This window comes from Pleuronectes platessa, chromosome 14, assembly GCF_947347685.1.
Source record: "Pleuronectes platessa chromosome 14, fPlePla1.1, whole genome shotgun sequence".
NCBI lineage: Eukaryota > Metazoa > Chordata > Actinopteri > Pleuronectiformes > Pleuronectidae > Pleuronectes > Pleuronectes platessa.
In genome coordinates this window covers 22,199,973-22,219,968 of record NC_070639.1, presented here as the reverse complement: position 1 = coordinate 22,219,968, position 19,996 = coordinate 22,199,973, and the positions used below count along the sequence as shown (strand labels likewise).

Genomic DNA, 19,996 nt, shown 5'->3' with positions numbered 1-19,996 from the left:
AAATTGTCAGCTGCTGCGTTTGACCCCACAACCCTCTGAGCACGTAGAGGAACTTCGTTGAAGGCTTCGTTAGTCCCCTCGATAAATCACCACGCTGCACCACCAACACATCCTGACTATTTATACTTCTGTCCCTGATAACTTGAAACACACTAGGCTGCGGTGGAGGTTTTCTACTGGAGCTGAAGGACTGTAAGTGTTAACTGAGCAGAGCAGGGTGAAGAGGCTGAGTAGAGCTGCAGCGGGACAGAGAAGGACGGCTTTAAGGACTTTGCAAAACTAAAACCCACAAAACAGCTGATGAACTTCTGTTTGCAGAAGATGGACAGAAACATGCACAAATTCACACATTATAATGTTGTGTAGTTGGCAAATGTTTTATATGTATATGTATAAACAATGTCCCATTAAACAGTCAATTTTAGTGTTTAAATTAAAGTCATAAAAGACAAACATTCCCTTATGTTAGATGCAATTTGCATTTATTTCCCTTCCTACACAAACTGTTAATAATTGAACATGTCTCCAAATGAATAGTAGCATTAATTTGTATATAATGTTTCTTCATCCAACCATTTATCTCTGAAGTTATCACGAGGACACGAGAGCAGACGACAGACGCTGACATTTCATCTGCTCCTCAGCCACAAAGTGTGAGCAGTTTATTCCTCCAACACATGGTTTTAAAAGGGGAGGGGGGGGGGGGGGGTATTGAGGTTATGATATCGTGGGAAAATTAGCGCTCAGGAAATTCCATCAGGGCTTTTTCCTGCCGATCTGACCATGTGATTTTTCACTTTCTCTCACTCTTTCCACTGAGAAGGTGGCGAGACCACAGGGCCACAGTTTCCCTGAAGACAGTGAGCGCACGATTAGTCTCACAGACAGGCACATTCCTGTCCCACTGGCAACCCACACACACGTGTATGCACAGCTGAGCTAACACACACTGAGAATTACACAAAGTGCCAAGACTGTGAACTGGTGTGATCCAAGTTTCGTCCAAACAAGGACAAATCTGCTCATGGACAGAATTCAACCAGGTTCCAAGTCTGGTTTCGCTTTTTCTGTCAGGAATCTTCAAAGTGAGTGTAATTATCTTTTTAACAGGAGAGAAATTCATATAACTGTACATGTATTTACATTTTCTATACATTTAATGTTAACTCTTATGAATTGTATAAAAAACACAGCTAATTTGAGACAGCAAAATAAAAACAATGTAGCCAAATTCTAGTGTGACATTGTTTGGCCTCCTGGGGGCAGGTGTCAGCAACGTTCTGCCCGACACCACAAGTTGTTGTTGGCTAACATGCTAGCTAACATTAGCATTCAACATGTTTCCATATGAATCCAATAGTTTCTCCTCTTTTAGCTCTGTTTTGGTCTCCTCCATCTCCAACAAGAGAAATATCTTTCTTTGTTTCTCGCCGCTTCCTTTTTTTTCAATGTGTTTTAAATACTTAACAATAGTTCTGTTTGAGTTTGTTTAGTTTTTTGGCTCAAACTGCAACAACAAACTTCAGTAGTATTTATATTATGTGCAATGTGCTTTACAGCTGAATACATTGAGGCCGCTCTGTAAATCTGAAACCAACCGACTGCACCTCTGGATGTTTATTATATTTATCAACCGTGACACACTTTCTCAAGGTGCTGCTCACTTCCATATTGGCCAATGCAAACTGCAGTAGTCACGGTTTACTCAGGGAGGTTGATGTCATTTAACTGAGTCATAAAGTTAATAACATCTCCATGATCGTATCAGACTCAATTATCCGCAGCACGCTTGGAGAGATTCGAAGATCTTTATTGCCTGATTCCAAACCCTTATTTGCCGAGGGAAGGCAGCCTGAGCATCTTTGCCCTTTTCTCTACTCTGCATCACAGTCATTGCGTTCCCTCCCGGGATCTGACCGGGGCTCCGCTGTCTGCTGCTGCTGGCTGTTTATCAGCTGCATGCGCACACTGGGTTCAGGGCCCGGCTCCTCTTCAGGGGAGAGGAAGCAAATATTAACTTTCCCCCGCACAGATTGTCCCAGCTGTTCCAGGGGGTTGAGCCCAGACCCCCTGTCTCAGTCTTGTCTGGAAGGAGAGTTGTTCTTGGCACCGGCAGCAGCATCCGAGAACAGCACAGACACTTTGAGTGTGGAGATCAGTTTCCTTTGCTTTCTTTAACAGCACTTGGGATTTATACACACTACAAGTATGAAAACATGGATCAATGGAACTCGTATATCTTTAGTGAAGAATTTGAATAAAGCTTTGGGTTGTTAGTCCTGGAAGAGTTAGAAAGAGCAGACAAAGAAAACAACCAGTACATCCCATACCCTCCCATCAGCCCACTGGTAAAAGCTGAGTTTTCTGTAACTGGACTTCAGAGCAAATGAAATGATTGGTCAGCTTTGGACTTTGCAAGTTTTTAATTTATTTCATATATTGATGGCTATAAGAGAAGTTTGACAAACAACTGACCAACCCTAACTTTACCTATAGTTAAAGTTAACAATACTCTAGAGTTTGGTAAACACTAGATAACTTTAAATCTATAAACCTTCTGCATATATACTATGAAAGTCAAAAAAACAACTAATGCTTTAACGTTGTTACTTCCTGACCCATCAGGCCCAGGGTCAGTGGTTGTGTCGACCTTTAGGTTTGAAGTGTGAACTGAATGAAAGGGTTCAAACAGGAAATGATCTGAACTTGTGTTGAGGTTTATTATAAACAACAGCACACGATGTGGAGTTATGAATAGTGATCATGTGATTTTAGTGTAGTTCAGTGTAGGTATGGTAGTTTTCTAGTTTTTAGGGAAAGCTTTTCTTTCTTTCCACAATGTTAGAAGATTGATATCACATTACGCCTCATGCTAAATATGAAGATATAGAAATAGGGAGACAGGAAGAAACAGCCCGGCTCTGTTCAAAAGAATTCAAATCTGTTCTTTTTCCCAGTCTTGATGTCTTTGTTTCATTTTGAAACTTCTTTCTGTGTGGGTCTCTCTTGCGTTACTTCCATCTTTGTCATCTTTTCCGCCCTTGTGATTGTCTGAACCTGTCCTTGTGTGTTTCACCTGCGTTCAGTTATCTCCTCCTCCCTTCTGTTTCTGTGTTTCCCTTTGTCTTTGTCAGGTCGTCTGTTAACACGTGGATTTCTCTCATGTCTTCAGATTTTCCATCATGCCCTAAATCCTGACACATGAGTGAATTTCAAAATGTTGAAATCATACATTTTACCCAACTCATGACAGCCATCTTTTATTCTCTGTGTGATTGAGGAGAACAGCTTAACGGTAAAAATCTGTTTTCCCTTTATTCTGTGATTCAAATCCTCCGCCTTGGAAGAAATGCATCATCCATGTTTAAACACCTGTGTCCCTGTTAAATGCCGTAGTTAAGTGTGTAATGGATGACGATATGGAGTATAAAGGTCCCCGGCAGACTATAACTTCAGAGTACATATATATCTATGTGCCAGCTCGCAGTTAAATTACACCGTGTGTCACAAGCAGAGGCCTGGAGGAGCTGGAGGAGCTTTCAGACCAGAGCCCATTACTCTGCCACGACTCCCCTGAACGGAGCAGACAGCTGAGTTTGGGTAATGGGCTTCGGATGAAAATGTCTCATCACTGTGGGATGAATTGCTGCCGACTGAAGTGCTGCTGAGAGGCTGAGAAGAAGCAACCTGGGGCCCGGCAGAGAAATGGAGCCTGTGAGGCTGCTACACACTTTCTGCTGAGATGCTTTTGCTCATGTTCTCTATATTATCAAATTCTAAGGCAGGAATAATAAGCAGTGAAAGGAGGTAATAAGATAAAACATAATATCACAAATATCTCATTGGTTTTTCCTTTTAATTTCCTAGTAAACGTTTTGACTCCAGGGAAATTCTGGAAAACTTTGCGTTGGTGTGAAGGAAATGGTTGAGAATTTCAATTCCATCGAGCCCGCACACGCACTGCTGCTGCTGCTGCTGTTATCAGACGGAAGTACGCACCCACAAACACACGCTCGCTCTTACTCACACACGCACGCGCAGTAACACAACGTCAGCCCTTCAACTTGATGAAGTTTCCCACTGAACTTTACATTCATCGCTGATCAGTCCTCCTCGCAGCAGCATGGCTCTATTGGGCAAGTGGTGGATTCTGTGCGCGCTCTCCTGCCTCGGCTCCTGCAGAAGACATGGACAAGGTAAGATGACTGGATTGGAAGGAAACGTGTGCGCGGATTACTATTTTAAACGTGTTCACACTTTCTCTCAACTACGACGGCAGTGGTGGCAAAGTGTTTTCCTCTCTGAAACTCGTGCGTAAAATGCGTAAAGAGTCCCAAACTTTGGGCACGTTAACACTTTTAACACGTTTATTCTTGTTTGAACGCTGTTGTCAGTCTGTCAACGTGTTGCTGGTGTTATTGTTGCTATAATAAAGAATAGTTTGCTTTTGTATGTGTCTGTTAAACCAAAACAAACGGAACTATTACGCGTCGGGAAGTCTGGTTAAACTGACTGAAAACTGTGTTTATAACAACTTGGTTTATGTATCTTGAATTATGGCTCATTAGGTGATACTTGTATTATACTGTATACCCTGGTCTGTGTCTGTCGCCACCGTCACTGCAGGGCTTGGTTTGTTGTGTTGTGTTGTTGCGAGGCCCTTTTAACTCTTCATTAGTGTGGGGAGGGATGGTGGCGTCATTCGGGAGCCAAAGTCCAGATCGAGACCCACACCTGAACCCGCCTGGCACCTCCTCCTCCTCCTCCTCCTCCTGTCCCGCGGTGGCGCAGCCTGCAGGCGGTAATGAGGCTGCAGGGCTTGGGTGTCACACACATCCACGAGCTGCACGGAGCTGAGTGAACCGGAGGCAGCTCTGGTCCAAAGTGGAGGAGAAACTGCAAAAACAGCTTCTCTCTTCGCTTTCCTCCTTCCCTGAGAGCGAGAACTGAGCTGGTCGCACTCTCTTTTTTAATGGAAGTTAATTAAGAGGAAAGTACAGAAAGTTCATTTGGAGAGCGTGGGGTCAGAGGCTGGCTAAAGGCAGGGGGGGGGGGGGGGGGGGGGGTCTGTAGTGTCCTTCCTCCCTTATCTCTCAGTGACATACAGATGGTTTCTGTGCATCACTTCCCAGGATGAAGGGGAAGTTTCCAGTCTATATGAGCAGAATGTGTGATAAAAATATATGCAGACCAAATAGAAACCATTTTACAAACAGTTCCCAAAAAGCTTCTTTAAGAACTAACATAAGTTAGATGGACCTTCATGCTTCATGCTTGAGGAGATTTAACAGATATTATAATTAATAAACCTCATATTTGTAAAGACTTTTCCTGTTTATCAAGTGTTTGTCAATCTCTGTTCATCAGGACGAGTTTAAACCACAAACCTTCACTTTCAACTGTCTGTAAACTCAACAAGTAAACAACTGATATGAAGATTTTAATCTTGTGGCCCAGCTCTACAGGTTCAATGCTCGATAGCTACAGATCCCAGCTTTGTGATATTCTGATCATTCAAGAGATATTATCGATTAAATCAAAACACTACATAACAAAGTTGGTCAGATTTGTTTTGAGATGTCAAACACCGAGTCTCCCGCTGAGCCTCCCAGAGACGTGACATCAGTGTCCCTGCTGCTCGGTGTCCGGAGCTTCTCTAATCGTCTCACGCAGGCGTAAACACTGGGTCTCATTAATTTACGGAGACATTTAATTAGACGCTCGCTCTCCTTCTGAAGTGGTCCTCCGGCCTCAGCGTGGGAGGGGCCTGTGCAGCCCGGTGCCATCTTAATTAACGGCTGCAGAACAGCACCGACCAACACTGTCTCTTGAAACCCACTGTGCCACTCGATGACTGCAGCTGGAAAGTGCAGATAGTCATTATTCTGTGTAGGTCAACGTCTTCTGGACTTTCAGTGATTTTTAGCGACGCCTAATGAAAAGTCTGGATTGTGTGTTTGCACACGCGCTCGCTCTCACACTCTGTTTGAGTTCAGCTTCTGCCTCGGGGGGGCCTGATATTTGTCAAGTCTTGTTTGGTTTTCTCCACTTTTAATTAGTACTTATTTCGTATTCTGAGGTTTTTTGTTTTCCCTGACAACACATGGAATTATTTGTTGCTTGGTGAACGGCTGCTTCGGTCCGTGTGGTCGATATCTCCATCGAGCCTTTGACAGAGAACTGAGACGTGAGTCAGAGTGGAGTCACAGCGATGGTGTGTTCCCACTTCACTCGGACTCATCCGCCGCTCACACACTCGACTCGAGGCCTGAAGACATGAGGAGGCTCGACTCCTAGATTTGAAACTGCTGCACAGTCGGTGGATTCTGACTTTGGCCGTGCAGCCGACATTAAAAGGGATTCTCAGAACATCTTGATAACCTCGTGTGAACTCGCGGTGGCCGCTGCTGGCACCACATTGAAACAGAGAGAACTCAGATTAGATACTACTCAGTTCTCTATTTTACACTGTAAAACTATTAATACTGAGAGACAAGACAATTAGATTTGGCCTGTGGGGAAACTCCCCTATTAAAAATAAAAACAACACATGTTATGTTGACGTGTAAACTTCTTAATCACATTATAACAACGTGTTGGAGTTTTCACATCATTTGGGAATTTTGTATTTTCCACTTTCTTTAACATTGCAAGGCGTTTTACTGTTTTCATTGTTCTTCTAATGAATAATTCACAAATCTGGATGTAAAGGAGACATTTTCAGTGCACTGATATTTATGAGAGTGTGCAATTTGCAGATTTAATCTGGATCTAGTGAATTTAAATGTGGTTTCATAAAGGGACTCCACTGAGGGTTTTGTTTCTACTTCAGAATGAGGTCAATAGTAATATCTCTGTACATGTAAACGTATTCAGAAGCTCAACCTCATTTGGAGAGAGACTCAGTGAAGGAGCCTGGTTTCCACTGCAGAGCTGCTGGAAGAAGTGAAATGTACATTGTGTGCAAACACTGCATTTTCCTCCTCTGCAGGAACAAAAGCCTGCTGTGAAATCTGAACACACTGGTGAGTTTGCAAAACTTGGGCAAGGGTTTGCCGAGAGGTGTCAGGACATAACAAGTAAACACAAGTAAGTTGTTTATTATGGAACCTGCTTATGTGTCAGACAACCTACAACACACACTCAACAACTGTGTGTACATCCTGAAGATGTCTCATTCTGAGGAGACACACACAACTTAAGATTGAATTTGAGACAAACAAAAAAAAACTGACTACTGCAAAAACACCCAGTTCTGTTCTGGACTGACTGACCCGAACCTGTGGAGCCAGGTGGGAGTGACTTCATTATTTTCTCCGTGAAACGTTAAGACGCCAAAAAGCAGCAGTTCCAACCAAATCCCCTTCTGAGAAGTTAGTGTGATTCATGTGTTCAATCATTTAATATGGTCCTCCTCACAGGAGCCCATAAAAACCTGAAAGGGCTCTTGATTCTGAGACATGTGAGTCAGCAGCTTCTTCGTAGAATTTAACTTTTCCCTGTGACGATGCTGCAGCTGAAGCCAACGAGAGGAAGAGGCTGTGGTTCTTTAATAAGTGTTATTGCTTCAAGTCGGCCTCAGCGATTTAATAACTCCAGATACCAGTGGAAAGGAACTCAGAGTCATTTAATGGGCAATGAAATAATCTACCTTTGCTTCAACGGAGCCGGTTTCAGCTTCCTGTTCACTGCTGCTTCGTGCCACCCTCTCAGAAGGGGCCATAGTTCTGAGGTGGAGAACTTGGCTTGATCGAATCCCAGTTGTGCATGTGGCCTGGTTCAGACGCTTCCAGCTCGTTCCCAACACAGCATCTCTGTAGACATAGGGTTGGATCCCACTCCAGGTAAAAGCCTCCAGCTACCTCACTGGTTTCCGTCCCTGCTGTTTTCTATTGTGTCTCAGTTATGCATAGCGAGTATATGATGTATCTTCCTGCTTAATTAATGCAGTATATAATGTGTAGTGATACTGCATACAGGGATTTATGATTTATACCCTACAGCTAAAAGAGAGTTATGATCTCATTAAGACACTTGCATTTCGTTATCTAGTTGTTTGAGGACAACAATGTGATTTATGATCGTTTCAAACGTTTCTCAGAAGTTCTTCCAAACTCGTCTGCTGCAGAATCACAGAGTTCAGTGTAAAACAAGTGAGGAAGCTTTTCTCCACAAGGCGATTGTGTATAGAGACACATGGTGACTGCTGAATTAGTTCTCTGAGAAGCTTTTTAGATATTTATAGATTGTCTCCAGATATTTCTTGGAATTTCCCCTCCTGAGATGTCGGCCACTTGTGAATCATCAACTTACTGCATCTATATATTCAGTAATATATCAAATAATAGGATTTAAATGTGATTATACATCTGTTATCGTTATGGATAAAACAATTAGTTGCTAAATCATCTATTCTATCAAGATAAATATAATCAGGAACAATCAGTTGTTAAACTTGAGTTGTAAAAGTCTTCTCTGATTCCAGCTCTATAGTTTTCAGAGACATGAGATAAATAATCGATCAAATTGTTGCATTTTGGTACATAAACATTTTTTAAGATCAGATCTGGTTCGTCCCTGGTTACTTTTCCTGTTTTTTAGCTCCTACAGCATAAATACAGCTTATTCCAGTTATTGTATTTCTCTTGTTGACACTTTTCCTTTCGGTTTATTTTTTTCAGTCGCACAAATTGGACTGAGAAAACAAAAAAGAAAACCCCCGACTGAGAGATCTGTGTTTGAGCAGCACAGTCTGCAGCCGGGGACACATTATTACTTTCTCTCTGTAGCTTTAATCTCTTAAACGTTGACTCCTAATTGGAAAGTTGGTTCACATTCTGCACAGAGGGTGATTGACAGATACAGGGATGCTAATTAGGGACGTCGGGCTGCAGTCGTGACTCTCTCTCTTTGGTTAGTTTCAGGAGATACTGGTATTGTTTCCGAACTGGGAACGTTTCTGCAGGAAAGTTCAACTGGACATCTGCAAAAGGATAAGGCTATATACTACTTCCTGTATGAGTCACAGTTAGGATAGGGTTTTATTTAAGGAGGGCGGGTTTCAGGAAGTGATGTGTTCTATAGGACACTGAACTTTAGGAGATAAGAGTTGTTGTAAGTCACAACAGAACTGAGGAATGCACAGATGCCTAAATGAAAGCATGGGAGAGGAAACATGCAGTGACCTCAGCTGCCTTTATTGTGAAGTTTCCATTGATTCCTTCACATGCATCTATCCTGTCAGAGCCTTGTTTTCTTCTTGGGTCAGTTCCTACAAACCCTGCACACTTGGATCTGGACGGTTTATCCGTTTCTTCCTGACAGGTTCTCTCAAGCTCCATCAGAGAGAAGGGGAATCATCTCTAAACGGCCATTTTCAGGTCCACAGAGATGAAGGCTGGACTTTGTCTGAGCTGCTGAAGAACTGTCAGACTCTCGTCCTGGGGGGGTTCACATATTGTTTCATCAGAACAGAGGATATTGCTCCTCACCTTTACAAAGTCAGAGTCGATGCTAATGCTGTAGTCCATCCATCCTGTATACCGTTTACTGCTTTGAGGCTGGTGGGCAAGGGGGGCTGTAGTGAATACAAGAGGCGGGGGTGCATCCTGTGTGAGGGAAGCAGAGCACCTGAAGAAAACCACTCACACTTAGGAGAGCATGTAAACTCCTCACAGAAAATGATATGAAACCAGTTCAGTTTCCAGTATTTTCCATCTAAGTGTGGATACCTGACCCCAACCCTGACCTGAGGTTGTAGTGCAAAGGACAGAGTTTGAATACTTCAGTAAATAAGATATTTGAGCATGAAACATTTCTAAAATCATGTCCACACTTTGTCATTATGTTTTAGTTGCATGCAGCGGTTGCATGTGGATTGAAAGAGCAACACAGTGGCCTGAATACTTCCCTTAATCTACCATGTAAAGTTCTGAATTAACTCGTATCAATGGATTTAGTTTTAAACTCACTTTTGCAAAGAGTATTTGCTCAGCCCAGTATTTGTTGATACAGTTTAGCCAGAAAAAAAAAGCTCACGTGATAGCGTGTGCAGGATCCTTGTCAGCTTGGCTCTAAACCAGAGCAACTGGTGTCATTAGCGTGTAAGAAAGGTTTAAAGGGACAAAGCAGAGACGTGAACTGGGTCTGAACTTGCAGAAGAGGCAGTGAAAGACGCAGGACAAGTGAGGACTCGTCTCCGCTCCGTGCCAGTTCAGACTCGGTGGGAGTGGACGTTGGTTGTCTTGTTTTTCACCGCTTGATGTTGATGATCATAGAAAGTGAGATCACAACCGAGCTGCTTCCACCGCCAGCTACATGTGAAAAATCACAGTCTGTGGATAATGTGTTGAGTTCTGTCCATCTTTACTTTCTCTACCTCAATCTCCATCTTTAGGAAAACAGCCAGGTTCAATGCTGTGTCAGTCTCACACCATGAATAGCTCCTCTTCAGTGCACCGTGATTTATTTACTAGATGTTTTCAGATGTCTCTCCTTCATCGAGGTGGTTTGCATCTGACCGTGAGTCAACAAAGATCCAATCAACACAAACTCTGCACACGAGCATTTTCAACTACAACATAGTGCAGCCTGGATCCTTCAGGCTTGTGTAAAGCTCTGACTCACACAGCACATGTGTTGTGACTGTGGTAATGGAAGCGTATAAAAGACATGTTTTAATATTGGAATATGGCGATACAATAAGATAAAGAAGAAGAACAGTAACAGCAGGATATTGGCAGATCTGGGAATATTTCATTATTCCAAACAGCAGAGTATTTGTGTCTAGACGCAGCGTTTCTCAGATCCCCACTGTGTAGTTGTGTCTTCTTCTTTTTCATGATTTGCATGAAAGTCATATTTTCGACACAACGGTCTGATTGCTCCTTAGTACTTTGATCTATTTAAAGCAACGTGTCTTTGTTCTCCTCTCACCTGAAACTGAACAGGTTGGTAATGCTCCAGCTATTTATTTTCATATCCAAAAGGATGAATAGCAAAATTTGCTCATCCCTTGATTTTAATAGGCGCCACTTGCACGGGAAATAAACAACTTCTTTAATTTCTCTTGGTGCACAGGATGCATTGAAATAAAATTTCATATTCTGTCATATTCAGGGAACAGATATCGAGGCAGCTTGTTTAATTGGAGGTGACTGTAGGGTCTTATCAGGGGTTCATGCTCTTCCTCGTGTTATTCTACTCACGTCTTTGACATCGTGTGCGTTGTCTGAGCACATAGTCGTGTTTAAACAGTAAATCAACAAATGGTTATATGCTCCGGTCCTAAAGTAAGAGCAACGCTGCAGTGTTATCACATCGATAAACATCCCTCAACCATCATGGTCATTGTAATATTATAATATGAGGGTTACACAACTGTCCCTGGGCTCTCTCTCTCTTCTCTCCTCTCTTTTCCACCTCTTCCATCTTTCTGTGGGAACTGTTTCTCTATAATCTTCGAGGTCACGACCTTGATATGTAAAGTTCCTTGAGATACTGCATGTTATGATTTGGTAGCTTTACAAATTAAAGCGATTTGAATTGAATCCTGCTCCTAGTGTCTTTAAATCTGTCTGTGACACCATCAAAGTGACTATATGTCAGAAAGGACAGAAATGAGATGGTGCCGACTTGGGACGTTGTGGAGATGCAACACAAACCAGTGTAAACTCAGCTGAACTTGTGTTTGTCATCGCTTGCTGCTCAGGTGGGATCCCAGCAGCAGCAGCAGGATTAACCGCTCGCCTGCTCCCGAGCTTAACTCTCAGTATCAGTGACTCTCACCAGCCGCCAATAAAAGAAGCATTCTCCCCTTTCCCCCATTTGTATGGTCTGACCGATAACCTGCTCGGCGCTGCATCGATTCTCTCGTCCAATCTGGAGAGCGTCTGCAATGTAATCGCTGGAGGATGACATTTGCACAGAGCGGGGGAATGAGGCCGTGTAATCAGATTCACATCATACAACAGGAGCCCGAGACACAAACAGTGATGGCTGAAGTCCATGGAGTCCTTGAAGGTCCACTCATGGTTTGCTTCCACTGATGGAGTTACTCTGTGGCTTTCGGGCCGGCTCTCTCTCTTTACTCGGTGGCTGATGGGACTGGTCTCTTTGTCACTGGGTGAAAACACTGTTATGTTGGGGCGTTAATGAGATGAGAGGCTGCTGAGCCGAACGCGCCCTCAGGAGCTGCCTCTCCAGCAGCAGGTTGTTGAGACTCGCTGATAACATTCATAATAATAATAATAATTGCACAGTGGCACAAAAACATCACATGAAAGGAAATCGTGAGCCATGAAAACCTGAATAGGTCCTGATGAGTCATGTTAACAGGCAGAGCCGAGCTGCACGAATATATTAAGATACGAGAATTAGTCTGAATCTGTTTCTTTTATCATTTATTGTAATTTGGGATATTTATAGCGTTTTCAAGATACTCCAAACTTTGTTGACTCCATTAAATATTTACAATATATTTTATATTTTGGAAAGTAATCAATAACGAGAGGGAGTCTTCTGATCCAATTAGAGCGGGTGGGTATAATTAGACCCCGACTCACACATCAGAGTCTGACCTATTCTTGTTTTGAACAGAATAGAGAGTTGACACAGTCGATATAGGGAATAGGTTACGCTCGGCAAGTACTTTCAATTTAAATGCCAGTACTTACATACTTTTACTTGAGTATTTACTTGCTTATTTATGTGTAAATACTTCCTCCTCACTTATAAGGCTTCTTTTGTGTGTTAGTGTGTGTGTGTGTGTGTGTGTGTGTGTGTGTGTGTGTGTGTGTGTGTGTGTGATCCCCTATAAGAAAAACTCAGTTGTTCAAAGTTTCATGAGACACTTTAACCAACACCTCCTCCTCCTCCTCCTCCTCCTCCTGCACACTCCCCATACTTCCATCCCTCGCTAGGGGGGGGGGGTATCGGTGATGCATTAAGGAAAGTAGCGTTTAAGCTCGGCTCCTCAGACGAGACAAAACGAGCAGTACAATAGGGTTTTGTCTCCATGTGGTCGATGCTCTCGGTGGCGGCTGCTCAGACTCCTGCCTGTGATCCCATCCTCTGGGTGTTATCGACTCGGTTAAGTGTCGCCTCTTTCCTGATATTGTGACAGAAGACGATGTTGCCCTGAGGCGAACGGCACTCTCATTAAAACACCGCTCACACACACACACACACAGCGGTGAGATGGTGGAGATGAGGAACAGCCTCATATTGGATTCACATGCAGGTGATATTGCAGCCAGATAACAGAGTTGCAGAGTCTGCAGCGTGGACGGTTTAGAATTCACGTATTAAATGAATTTTGAGGATGAAATAAAACACTGAAGAAGACTAGGGGGCGACCCTACAGACAGAATTGCATCTGCACATTATCGCTGTTGTGCCTCAAACCCTCTATAAAAGATATGAATGAGTTTAGAATTCGATTTTTAACGCATTTTTATTAAACTTATGCTGATTCTTCTGGTCAGAGATTATCCAGCCATCGTGCAGGAGCTCTACAGGCAGCGTGTGCTTTAGCTTTACCTCCTAGTAGAACATTAACAGGCCTTAAAGCTGTAAACATTCATATATATACTCTTCCATTGAAACCTACTGTGCTGTCGGCCTGGGGGGTTTTAAAGTGTTTATCAGAGTGTCCTTGTTGATGCTTATTAGTGTCTGTTTACACGTCTTTAATTCATATCGTCTCCTTATTTGTTGGGATAATAATTTTTTTTTAATGATGCCTTATTCTGATGAGCGCTCGCCCACAGTTTGGCCCATTTCACATTTTCCCCCAAGCGACGATAACTAATGTCGGAATCAGACTCCCCACCAACACCCTGGAAGAGATCCACCTAAAACAAGCAGCTGTTCAATTCACACTGAATCCACAGCGGATGTGAGATGAGCTGGTTTGCAACACAGCGAATGAATTTCCTCTGAACCTGGTTTACACGCAGGTCTTGGCCAAGAAGCCCTCCGTGCTTCCATGTGTGCATCTGATCCCTGATCTGTTGAAGAGACTCAAGGGGGCTTGAGCAATCTGCTGTGTCCTGATGGCCCAACGCTACCAGGCCACGTGGAGGGGAACCACCTGAGACGCTCCACGCTCGGCTGAGGCCTCGGTTTTGCGGAGGATGGTGCGATAGGCCAGATGCCAGGTCACGTGTTCCCTTTTTTTAGAGATTTAGTTTTTGACGTAGGGGTAACAGGAGTTTATCAAACCGTCTACATTGACGACGCAGGCCTGGACATGTCAGGTAATACGATTTCATTGGACTGAGTAATGTGTTATCATGAGCAGGGACAACTCTGTGTAGTGAAAACTTTTGATTTGATTTTTTTTTTACGTTTGCAACCTTCTTTTTCTTTTACTGGTCTGAATCACCTTCGTCCTTGTGAACCAGTCGCTTGTTGTTGCAAAGGCACGATATGAATAATTCACAGTTTGGCAGATGGTGCAATCGGTCTTCCCCCCCCCCCCAACAGTCCTGTGCAACTCATGGCAAACTCGCATCATGTCATCATATGTCCACATCATCGTTTGCCATATGCGCCTTCTGGACGGAGAAGCTGCCATCGCCTGTTACATTAAAGGACCATCACAACCAGTTTGCTTGCCTGAGCTGTTGCAAAGTCACGAGTGGTTTGAGGATATCTGTCACCAGCCTGAAATGTCTCTCTCTCTCACACACACACACACACACACACACACACACACACACACAGGAGTCCAGGAAATGCACTTAGCCCAATTGATTGGCCGAGCACCAGCCAAGACAGATTCTAATTGGCATTGAGTGGGATTGTTTGGTTTCGGACTTTGCTAATGTCGGAGGAGCGTGGATTTGGCAGATTCCCTGGAGCAGGAGGGATTTCTGGACCTCGCTGTTGTTTTTGTTATCGAGACCAAGTGGGAAACAGGTAGGGGCTCAAATTAGATGGTGCCAGGAACAGATAATGCCGTTGCAGAGGGGGGTGGGGGGGGGGGGGGGTTGCAGGGATTTCCACCGCTGAGCTGACATCGGGAGAAAGTCAGTTGATAAAAAGCAGATACTCAAGCTTGCAGCTGCTAGATACAGGGAAGAGGGTTGAATCCACGAGGCGGCAGAAGGATGTTGTTTTTCTTGTTTTATCTGACCGGGGTCTTACGTTTGAAAAACCCAGACAAAAAAAATAAACTTGTGGAAGGAAAAGGCAAAATGAGATGAATGTTGAATCCAGCCTGGCCGTGGATAAACAGGCACAAAAGCCATTGAGTTGAGGAACGACAATTAACTTTCCCATTGCATCCCTCCTCCCTCACCACCTGCCATACCAACAGGCTGATTAAAAATGCATGGCTCCCACAAGCCCTTTAGATAATTAAGATGGCTTCCCTGCAGGGCTTCTATTTAGAGCGAAGGAGAAAGCAAAGCTGCGTTTGCACACTGACCTTTTTTCCTACTGGATATTGCACGATCTTTTATGTGAGTCTGTTTTTCCACCTGCGATCACACCAGCTAATCCTGGCTGAGTTTGTGCCATGCTCTGTGTACCGAGCCTTGCAGGACCAGGCCTCCCCCCCCCCCCCCCCCGACATGAGCAGGTTCCCTCCTCTCTCCGGCTGTAGGGTCAGAGCTCTCAGCTTTTTCATTGTTTGTAGAAATGGAAACAGATTCAAACTGGAGCCGTGTCCCGTGTTTCAATGGGGACCCTTTGATGTGATGGAGAAAGCCTGTGAGAAGGTGCTTGAGGTCCACTTTGATCTCAACACATAGAGCGACGCAGGAAGTGCACTCTGCGGACGAGCTGAGGCCAAAGTCTTCTTTCTGTAATGAGCTGAGATGTGAAATGATCTGTCAGGGGAGGGGGGGGGGGGGGGGCCTGGGGTGGTCATTGTTTCCATACAGTTTCATTCCCCACAAACCCTTTTCTGTAGAATATTGAGCTGCTCCACTGTGCCTCTGTATTCATGTTGTCAAATGTGCTCTGCTCATTATTTGTTTTATCAAATGGGACAAAGCCTCTTGGAGTAAAAATCTAAAAGGAAACAAATGTGACTCACTTTGAACCTCAAGCCCCGATGAGTCACCGGTCTCCACATCACTGAATCATAGATTATATATAAACAACATGAGGGCTCCCAAAAGTAATAATAACAGTAATAAACTCTTTTATATATATATTTGTATAGCACTTTACATACAATGAAGGTAATATGAAGACGATTTTAAGTAACATTAAATGTGTTAAAATGACATTTAAAAGAAAATTAAATAAACATTTTAATGCATAAGTACAAAAGTGACGCTGCCTCCTTCATGTTTGTGGATGAGACCAAACTAGAAAATCAAAGTTCATGTCAAATAAATCTTAAAAATAGATTCTTTCATTTAAGGTAGCTCTCTCTATCCCACTGTTTGTTCCTGGTCTTATTTTAGCACTAATTTTGTTTTTAATTACTTGTTAGATGCTATAACAATATGGGTGAAACATGATTGACAGCTCATGGAGACCTCATTACCACGGTTCCGTCCCTTAATCACTGCTGCACGTGAACAAGATGGTGTTTTGTGGCTAATGAAGCAGAGAAAGATCAGATTGAAACTCTCTCAGCAACATTAGGGCCAGAAATAGCCCACAATGCATCTCTCTTTTTAAAGTAACATATACATTCTCAACCACAAGAACCTGGTAGGTTTTTCTCATACTGTTTAGGCCACATACAATAGATGTCTTTAATCAAATAAAAAATAAATAAACACATCTATTTACTGCTTCTTCCTTTCCCTTGGAAATGTAATGACAAGCTTTGAAAATTGAGAAAAAAAAAATAAAACACATCTTTTAAAATGTGCACTTACACACACACACACACACACACACACACACACACACACACACACACACACACACACACACACACACACACACACACACACACACACACACACACACACACACACACACACACACAGATGAGGACAGCCTGAGTTGCTCTGAGTTTAGCTGTAAGACCTTGGGACAGGCTGTGACTCATCCTCAGCCTTTTTGTCCCCTGGTCTCAGGGCACGGCTGTGAAAACACACATGAGTCCTCCCAGTGAACTGTGGACGTATCTCCACTGGCACCGTCCACCCCCCCCCCTCATGGTTCCTTCACCAAAGATCACTGACCAGGGGCTGTGATCCAACAACAGTCCTACTAACTGGAACGTCTGTGCTTCATTAACCATTTAGCAAAGTGGGTCATCAAGGAAAAGAGTCGTCCAACAGCATTGACTAACTTGACCATTGATATAAATTTAGACATTACACAAAGTCATAAGACATCTTGTTCCATTAGACTTTTATAATCGCTGAAGCTGCTTTAAATTAGCAGATCATCAGACCCTAATAAATACCTATAATCTGTTAGTTGGTGAATTAATAAGTTTCTTATTGTTTTCATTGGACAAAAAGTCTGAACGTGGTTATGTTTGCTTTTGTTCTAACTCAGTAAGACTTTAAATATGTCATTAACCTTTTGTACTTTCTGACTCAATAACACAACAAGGGAAACTGTTGAGAGGGACACGCCTCACAGAACGTGTGTGCTCTAAAGGTTTCTATAGAAATGCCATTAAAAGAGCATACACACATTTCTATGAGGGCGTTTCTATAGACAGATCACGGAACACTTCTCTTTGTGTCCTCGTCCGTCTCTCTCTCTCTCTCTCTCTCTCTCTCTCTCTCTCTCTCTCTCTCTCTCTCTCTCTCTCTCTCTCTCTCTCGCTCTCGCTCTCGCTCTCGCTCTCTCACTCTCCAGCTGTTTCTGACCACATCTACTTTACTGTCATCCTGTTGATGGTGTTTGCTCATCGGGGATTTGTTCTCTACTCTAACCTTTACGTTGTTGTTGTTGTGGTTGTTGTTGTTGTTGTTGGCTGCTGCTCCGCTCTCCGTGGCTGCTGCACAGTCGCTCTCTCTCTGCTGGAGGACCTAGAAATGAGGAGAGAGGATAATCGTCTGGTACTGAACAAGCTGAGACCGGGCCTCGAAACAACTCAACTCGCCCATATGGGGAATTACAGAGACGTTTGGCATAGTGCGCATATTGAGCAACTCAGATCTTTATCCAAATGTGTGTGTCTGTGTGTGTGTGTGGAAGTCTTGGCCAAGCGGAGCCTGTCAGCAGACTACAGCTGCCAATGGAAATTCGACGCATTCTAAAATCGCTTTGCCTACTTAGCATGATCCATATATCAAGGCTGATTTGTTGGTCGACCTCCAAGGATGGTGCGAATGTCTTGTGTGTGTGTGTGTGTGTATTTATCTCCTCACACTCTCTGTTTAACAAAGTGGAGGATTCCTGTCCACACTTCTGGAGCTTTGTTTGGATTTGAGAGTCGCTCACAGACAGTGTTCAAATCCCTGTATCCATAATTAATTTCTCATCTTTAAACTTCATGATGCACAAGTTTCCAGACACACAAGTAAAGACTGGTGGTTAATAAAGGCCGGGTATAAAAAAGGTTTCCCTACATTTCCCTCAGACACATGGAGTCGTGTTCACAATCGTCACTCTGCTGCTCTCGGTTTCTCATTAGCAGAAATTATATTTTCACACTCTAATTAACTTGCCGGCTGCCAATGAAGACGGGGACTTAATATGGACATTCTGGAGGAAGTGTTATTCATGGTAGCTTAGCGTCATCGGGGGACACAGTGGAAAGCCTGACATGACTCCGGCTCCACTGACAGACTGAGCTTAGTTTGAACACGTGGAGGAACAGGAGAGTTCAGAAGTAAAGACCTGAGTCTGTTATGAGCTTGACCCAAATAAAGGATCGTCTCTGGAAAACAGTTCAACAACCAAACCAACACCCCGGACCAATTAAGTGTTTGATGGAAACAAAACACAAACTTTATTCCACTGTTGTGACTCACATGTCGACTGACCGGTGCTGCTGGTTAACGGAAAATCTGCCCGTTGATCTATTATGTAACGTTTTAACAATGTACCCAACCATCCCAAAGCAGGTCGGCTTTGTTCTATACTGGGTGTGTTCCCAGTAAACTCCCACAGTTCCCAAGAAACTGTGTGGAAAGAACCATGTGGTCGAAATCCTGATAGTTGAAGATTTGATATGTCACAATTCTTCATTAAAATGTTGATTGACGATGTGTGATAACGACAAGAACTCCCATGATCCCTTGCTGCTTTACAACATCATCAAACTAGGTCTTTTGTTATTGTTTTGGGCGACCCCTAGAGGCCGGAGTTATGTAATGCACGTTTAAATGATGACATATTTATAGATAAAACTGATGCTGTGACATTTTCTTCTCTTCTCCTTTATATTTTCTTCACTTTATTTGATTGTGTACTAAACTGGATTCGTCCAAACATCTGTCCTAGTTTTGTATATGTTTAAACTGGGCTTGAAATGCGTGGGTTCACATGTGCACACAATTTTCTTCGGCATCATTTCTGGTTTTCCTTGCCGAGATGAAACATTTCCTTCTCCCTCTTCTGTTGTGTCTCAAGCTGCCTCACAAAGGCTCCATCTGGATATTGGACGTGAGTGATTGACACAGAGCGGAGTGCAACGAGCAGGATGTTCCTCAGACAAGACGAGTGGAAATCAATGGAAAGAACCTGTTTTCCTCCCTTTCTTTCCAGGGCAGCCGAGTTCTAACTTATTGAATTTTCTGTTTGGAGGAGATTGTTCTTCACAAAGAACAGGCTGCACTGCCTCTGTCCTCTTTCTCCTAAAGGAAGGATTCTGCTGCAGCCATGGCAGCTCGAGGAATCCAGCGAAGGATACAAGAGCAAACAATCTGAACTCGTCATTATTTCTCTGTATAGTTTGTTCAGGAGGGGGGGGGGGGCAGCAGTGAGCATGGTGGTGTTGGTCAGGGTGACGATGGAACTGAGGCCTCAACATGGGGACCGCTGATAAATGACTTGCATCATAAGTAAACTGCTGCTGTTGGCTGAATAAATAACCAGATAAGGGAGATCTATTGCTTCC

The 19,996-nt window shown here is 43.4% G+C and overlaps 1 protein-coding gene across 1 annotated transcript in view; it reads left to right on the top strand.

Annotated features, from left to right (window-relative positions):
- Positions 1-4,027: 4,027 nt before the first annotated feature.
- tfpia (tissue factor pathway inhibitor a) overlaps positions 4,028-19,996 on the top strand; it is a 35,725-nt gene continuing 19,756 nt past the window's right edge. The window contains exon 1 of the mRNA XM_053439418.1: positions 4,028-4,196. Within this exon, the coding sequence (XP_053295393.1) occupies positions 4,124-4,196 (73 nt within the window). The 5' untranslated portion in view covers positions 4,028-4,123. The remainder of the gene's footprint in view (positions 4,197-19,996) is intronic.